Source organism: Palaemon carinicauda, chromosome 42 (genome assembly GCF_036898095.1).
Source record: "Palaemon carinicauda isolate YSFRI2023 chromosome 42, ASM3689809v2, whole genome shotgun sequence".
NCBI classification, from domain to species: domain Eukaryota; kingdom Metazoa; phylum Arthropoda; class Malacostraca; order Decapoda; family Palaemonidae; genus Palaemon; species Palaemon carinicauda.
In genome coordinates this window covers 58,045,051-58,052,550 of record NC_090766.1, presented here as the reverse complement: position 1 = coordinate 58,052,550, position 7,500 = coordinate 58,045,051, and the positions used below count along the sequence as shown (strand labels likewise).

Below are 7,500 nucleotides of genomic sequence, written 5' to 3'. Positions count from 1 at the left end.
CATCAAGGCATATTTTCCGACAAATAAACATATAAATGAAATATTACTCTGTGATAGTTCCTTAGTACGTAGTAATTTTGAAAGAAATGGGAAAAAACGAAAAAATGACAATCACAGGAAAATCGAACACATACTTAAATATACGCCATATCTGGCTAAAAAAAAAATAGGCATGGGTAGCCAGATCATCTAGAAACACTTTCCAACACTATAAAAATATAAGTTTTGCGACACTACTTGCCAATTCCTTACGGTAACATGACTAAGCAAAAAAATGCAAAACAAATAAAAAGGGGCACTCGCGGAAAAATGCCCAACATTCTAATATACGGCATCTCAGATAAAAAAAAAAGACATGCACGTGTTAGCCCAACCATCAAGGCACACTTTCTAACACATAAACATGAAAAAAAAATCAATAATATACGGCAATTCCTTACTACGTAGTAAATTTTTACAAATATTGAAAAAAAAACAGAAATTGGCAACCGCAGTTAAATACCCAATATACCAATAACTACGTCGTATCTGACAAAAACAAAATCACGCATGGGTAGCCAGATCATCTAGACACACTTTCCAACATTAAAAAAGCAAAAGTTTTACGACACTATTTTGCAATATCTTACGGAAAAATGACTTGGCAAAAAAATTAAAAAAAATTAAAAAGGGACACTCGCGGTAAAATGCCCGACATTCTAATATACGACATCTCAGATAAAAAAAAAGACATGCACGTGTTAGCCCAACCATCAAGGCACACTTTCTAACACATAAACATGAAAAAAAAATGAATAATATACGGCAATTCCTTACTACGTAGTAATTTTTACAAATATTGAAAAAAAAACAGAAATTGGTAACCGCAGTTAAATACCCAATATACCAATAACTACGTCGTATCTGACAAAAACAAAGTCATGCATGGGTAGCCAGATCATCTAGACACACTTTCCAACACTAAACAAGCAAAAGTTTTACGACACTATTTGGCAATATCTTACGGAAAAATGACTTGGCAAAAAAATGAAAAAAAATTAAAAAGGGGCACTCGCGGTAAAATGGTCCTCGTGGTGATGAACGACATTTTAACTAAAAAAAAAAACATGCACATGGTAGCCAAACAATCCACCAAGACTTTCCACAACTGATAACCTATACAAGTTGCACCATTCTACGACAATTTCATAATACGTAATAACTTTGATAATTATGCAAACTACCTCAGAAGGGTAAACTCGGACGCGAACGACCCCGACGCGTCTCAGAAATCGGGGAAGGAGTACAGCTACAGCAATGCACATCTGGACACTACTAGAGCGTGTAGGGGAGACACTTCCTGCAGGTCGATCACCCACAAATTCAGTCACAGGGGTGAGTCACGTGAGAAAAACCTGTTTTTTTTTGACGCTCGGGGTCGCAAACGACCCACCGTACCTATCCAGGGTTAAAACACACCCGAAATTTAAAAACATAAGTACATGTTTTATTATAGCGCAATTGACATTTAAAGAGTAAAAATTTTCTGGAATAGAATGGTGTTTCCTAAAAAATAGTGGTTTGCGGACGAAATCGGTTACCGTATTTTAAGCTATGATTGAAATGGATGTACAGTATAGGCTACACGGTATAATTTTTTCGTTTTGTATTTAATTGACACTTCAAGAAAACCGATTTTGGTTTCTTCATCTATTTGTAAGTATTGTATAACGAGAGAGAGAGAGAGAGAGAGAGAGAGAGAGAGAGAGAGAGAGATATTTCTGCCATCAAATCTCTCTCTCTCTCTCTCTCTCTCTCTCAAGATTTTATTTTACCGTCTACTCTACAAAACCAATGTTTGCAAATCAAATGTATACTGTTTAAAATATGACAAAATATTGACGACTCGTTACCGAAGTTTAGGCTATTCACTGCCGATAAACGAACCCAGTCTACTCGTGAAAACCTTGAACGCCCAGAGGGAAAAATAAGGCTTTTAAATATACTGTACTAAACAAAAATAATGCTTTAATATACCATCATTAACACTACCATTACAATTATTGTAAGGTTGGAGAAAGATAAAGATTACCGAGAACGTAACCACATTTCTGTTTACATTTTGTCAGCTGGACTCGCACAGTTAACAGTTGATTTCATTGTTGATGTGGAATTTTATCCTTAAGGGGATCGGCCGCCTAAAATACCGAAAAAATATGAAACATTCGATTTGCTGAAAAAAATTCTATGGCTTCGTAGAGCATTCAAGAATGTGTGCACGAAGTATTATGCTAAAATTCGCCTTACTTTTCTAGTTATGGCCTGAAATGTAACAATAACTTTATACACAGAAAACACCAGTAGCGCAAATTATTTAGTCTGGTATAGTTTTTGTGATATATGTTACAAAAACTTCCTTTGAAATGAAATATATAATGTCAATAATATCCTAATTGGCACCTTTCTGGTTATAACTAGACAAGACAAAACACCCATCATGAGTCATGAGGCTCAGTTGCCTATAAATCTTCACGTAATAGGGTCGCATTTTTTCATGCTCGCTAGCCTTGACTGAACTCTCTTTTTTTCTGCGGTGTTTTTAGTTTTTCACCATGCCTAAAAAGGCGCAAGAGTTCACTTCATGCTTCTAGAATGCGGAAACGCCAATTTGATATAGCCATCGAAGAAGTAGAACAGAGAATTCAAGAAACTAATGCCATAGAGGGAAATGAAGCGACAACGAGAGAGAGAGAGGGGCCGCGCAGCAAATGGCGCACGCTAACATCACTGCTGGCCAGAGACCAACCACATCCACCCCTAATCGTCTCTCTATTCGTTCATCACTGCTAAAGGGCAAAGATATTTTAGAAGAAGAATGCAGTGGATCGGAGGCTGATATTATCAACGATAGTGAAAATAAAATGATAATAATAAGTGAAGCAAGACTTGAAAAATTACTTGAATCACAAATACCGAATTGTAGATGCAAAGTAATTCCGAGGATCCATTTGGCAAGGGATGGATTTGAGACACTAATAAAAAAGATATGTCCTAAATGCAGAGGGAAAATTATTTCAGAACCTGCAAAATGCCCACCGATTTCTACAGAAGGAAGGAAGGCTCCAATTTACAAAACCAAATTTATAATAATATGTCTTAGGCACAAAGTTAATCAATTGATTAATATTTCTATTCATAATACTTTTGCATTAAAGCAATAGACATTAAAAATAAGATTTGAAATACAGTTAATACTCAAAAAAAAAAAAAAAAATTAATGGTAACACAGTCTTTTACTTTTTTTTATGTACCTAAAACTTTGAAGGCCCGTTTCTCAAAACATAAGTTTTTCACCTTCAAAATGTATCTCCTCCCTTAGTATTGGACCAATCTTAATGTAATTTCATATATAATATGGGGAAACATGGTAGATTAAAAAAAAGCCGGGGATTTTTAATATTTTGAGTTTCTGATTTTTGGCAAATTTTTTCCTGTAATTTTTCCGGGAAAATTTCATAAAAATAAAAAAAAATTCATATCTTGAAAAATAATTGAAAAATAAAAAATCCCCGGCTTTAAATCGAAGGTCCATATGTGTTTTATACATGGTTCAAATCTCATCCCTTAAAACCAAAAATCAAAGGAGGAGATGCATTTTGAAAATGGCCATTTTTGGCCGAAAAAAGCTCTGGCGTCACAAAACCTAAGGTCACTGAACAAAAAAAAATTCCCCAAAAGTTCCACACAATATCCTTTAACAAACCCCCTATATATCAACAACCTGTCGTTAAAAAAGTCGGAAACCGGCAGATCCCCTTAAATAGGCTATTCATTATGAAATTATGTTAATGAAATGTAATGTTAATATTGTTTTGTAACATTTATTATAAATCACCGTATTTAGGGCTACCAATATACTTAAAAAGACAATAGATTTGATACATTTTGTAGTGCTTGACTCGCGAACTTTGAACAGCCTCGCCGATACAGAAAATTTATTTTTGAAAAATAGCGATCGCGGAAAAGGGGAATCGTGTAATTCGAACACGCTTAATTCGGGACCCTACTGTATATATATATATATATATATATATATATATATATATATATATATATATATATATCATATATATATATATATATATATATATATATAATCAAACTTAAGTAAAAATTGCTTAACCCTTATGGTACCAAAAATAATGAACAAAGTAATAAGTAATAAGTACTAGTTATCTGAAGATTTATGACATTAAAAGGAATCTTGTAGTCACTCAAACTATTTTTTTCTGAATATTAGTATTGTCTGACAACCTGGTCTTAGATTAGATTTATGAATTCATATTACAGAGCCCTGTGCTGGGACCTGTTAGGTCATTCAGTACCCAAGTGCATCTAGGAATAAAAACTGGAGTTAAACTAAGAGGTAAAAGAAGAGTTTGTACAGCAACAACATGGGTAAAATAGGATATAAAGAAAGTGCATATAGGGGGTCTACGGAATGCTGCAGACACTTGAGTAATGCCTGCAGTTCATCATGACAGGAACTGACAGCACCAAATCCCTATGGGGAATAATTATAACGTTTTTCAATATTAACAAATACCTCAACAGCCTTCAATGCTGCAACGAGTTCCGCCAGTTCATGGTGAACATTGTCATGATCCTGCAAGATCAACTGATCTTTGAAATCAGTTGATCCTGTCACATATAGCCCGTGGGGAAAATCAACTGAAGTTGACCATTCCTGGAAAAAGAAATTATATCAATACAATGATAGTACACAAATCAATAAAGTGCATAGGCCTTGAAAGTATTGACTTGAATCTCTGGAGAGCTAGAATTATTAAAAAATTTTAATTATTTGATAACCATTTAAAATATTTCAAAATTATTTGCCAAATACTTTATACATAACACAGACCAGCAAATGGCTCCATTGGAGTGCCCACTGATATTATGGTAAATATCTGATGCAAATCATTATTTTATGATTAAAAATACAGAACAAATTACTTTATAAAACAAATGATCGCACAATTCCATGCCAAGATATCCATTCTAAACTTGAAATAGGGTTTGTATTATTTCCTTCTAAAATAACACCAGAAAATTGCCAATAGTATCCTTAATAAGTTTTTACAACCTACTACAATTTTTCATGGGATTTAAATATTTTGCATCAAGTACTAAAACTCATTTAAATATCAGTTAACATCATATCTATCTATTGCCCCTCTTACTTGACCATTTCAGCACCAAACCATCACCAAAAATAAACAAAATTGCCACTTGAGTCCCATGTCATATTTTGATACAATTTACTTAAATCAACTTAACACAAACTCTTAAGAGATATGACAAGGAAAATTAATCAGTTAAATGATTGTTTAACAAAGTAATTTTGCTTGCCATTGATACTTTATTTCACAATTTCATAACATTTTCATATGCATACACGATACAATAAAAATCATAGTAACTAGACACAAAATACACCCAAAAGGAGTAGAAATATCTAGACGTAGATAAGGATATTTTGGAGTAAACCACATAAAATTTACTACCTGAGGACCATCTGCAGTCATCATAAAAGGAATAAGCTTCTCTGCGTGGTCAGCATTTACCTTCCTCGCTTCAATCTCCCTATCCAATGCATCTAGACATGTCTGGATGGTATAATCTTTACTTTTTCCTGTAAATAAAAATTTCATCTTACAATTACTATACTGGAATACTATAACATTTCAACATGGTCATAAAATTTCTTATCCTAGAATATTTTTTTTAGATAGGGTATCTTGAGAAGGTTAGATATTGAATACCTTACTTATTTTAAAGAGAATGTTTACAAAATTTTCAGTATTGTGTAAAAAAATATATATATACTTTTTGCTTCTTAACCATGATGCCTCACCACAAACACCTCCAAGGTATAGTAAAGACGACTATAAATGACTATAATCTCAAAGAGAAGTATAAAATTTGGAGCTCATTTCCCATGTAAGTATATTTCTTTTTTCTTTGCAGTTTGTCTGTCTGAGAAAAAACATTTACAGTAACTCCATTTATACAATAATTATAATTTTCTTTGATCAAGAGTAAGATGTTAATTGCAGAGGAAACCATCCGCTTCGGACCAGATGAAGGTAATCTCTCCATAAATCACACAATCTAATCTAACCTGACTCAATTCTTTATTCCCACTGGTAAACTTATATTGTTGGATTCATGATCTTGACCTATAGAGACCGTTGCTGGATTTGATAGGTAATATGAGGCCGTAATGAAAGTGAAGAACAAATCACTTGTTCAGAAAAATTATCAAGGTGTAATGAAGACTTGTTATGGGCCCAAACTTAGATTTGAAAGTGTCTTCCAATGTCAGATGGATTTTCAATAGTAGAGTTTATTATTTATATACTCTCCTGATGTTCGAATACATAACCACCCTCCTTCCTACTGACTAATGATGTAAGAGGATGGTAATTTAGTTTCACCTTCGACACCAAAAAGATAAAGGATCCACAGCGTACCTACACCAAGGCTGTTGAAATTAACCCCGAGATTGTTTCAATACTATACTTTGTTAGATGACTAAGTCTATTGAAAGAAAAGGAAACAACGTGTCCAGTTTTAGGATAAAAATCTGTATTAAACAAAGTTTCAAGAGAAAAGCACAATGAACATCAGGTGAGTATAGAATAAATTCATTACTGAAATTCTATTTGTCTAATCCTCATTAAGAAATATTGCATCTTGGGTCCACCACAGACTGCAAAATAAGGCAAATGTAATGGAAGATTTGGTTCACTGAAGAAACTGTTTACTATATAAAATTACCTGATAGTAGGGAAAATAATTCTTACCTACTTAAGAGATAAAGGTCAATAACAAAGTTTACCTTACATAATGATTGAGACTTTTCACTATAAATCTATTTACAAATTTTCTAAGCGGCAAAAAATTCACGTACAATAAGAATGGTAATTACAGTAATTAACGTTTTATATATGAAGCCATGCAGAATACTTTACTTCACAGAATTCCAAAAATCTGTATTACAAGACAAAAAAACACTTGGGAAATCTTAACATCTTACCTACAACTGTCTTTATATTAAGTACACTTTCCTTGTAACCTTCGGAAGCCCCGTTTTCATTTATGCATATGTAGGATAAAACAATTCCATCAGCCGACTCCACGCTCTCCAAATTACGGACTGAAGAACAGTTAGTGTTGACCAGATATTTAGGATGGTAATGACTTGTGTGGTCAGTTAAAAACACATTAATCTCCCCCTGTAAAAGATAAATGAAGGATCAACAAAATTAATTATGAAGAATGATTTATATTAAAAATGAAAAGTACTTGCACTTATTTATGCATGGGACTATTTAGAACTATTTCATAAAAAAAGAGTATGCATGCATACACTCAATAATGAGAAGTCACTAATTATTCATGATACAGTACTGTATGTCAAAAAAAATGTTTAAGGTTGCCTTGAGATTATTAAAT

The 7,500-nt window shown here is 33.1% G+C and overlaps 1 protein-coding gene across 1 annotated transcript in view; it reads right to left on the bottom strand.

Moving 5' to 3' along the window:
• Window positions 1-7,500, bottom strand: part of LOC137633353 (uncharacterized) — a 224,657-nt gene that overhangs the window by 145,114 nt on the left and 72,043 nt on the right. The window contains exons 10-12 of the mRNA XM_068365605.1: window positions 7,082-7,280; window positions 5,547-5,674; window positions 4,586-4,726 (exon numbers count right to left, since the gene is read on the bottom strand). Coding sequence (XP_068221706.1) covers window positions 4,586-4,726; window positions 5,547-5,674; window positions 7,082-7,280 — 468 coding nt within the window. The remainder of the gene's footprint in view (window positions 1-4,585; window positions 4,727-5,546; window positions 5,675-7,081; window positions 7,281-7,500) is intronic.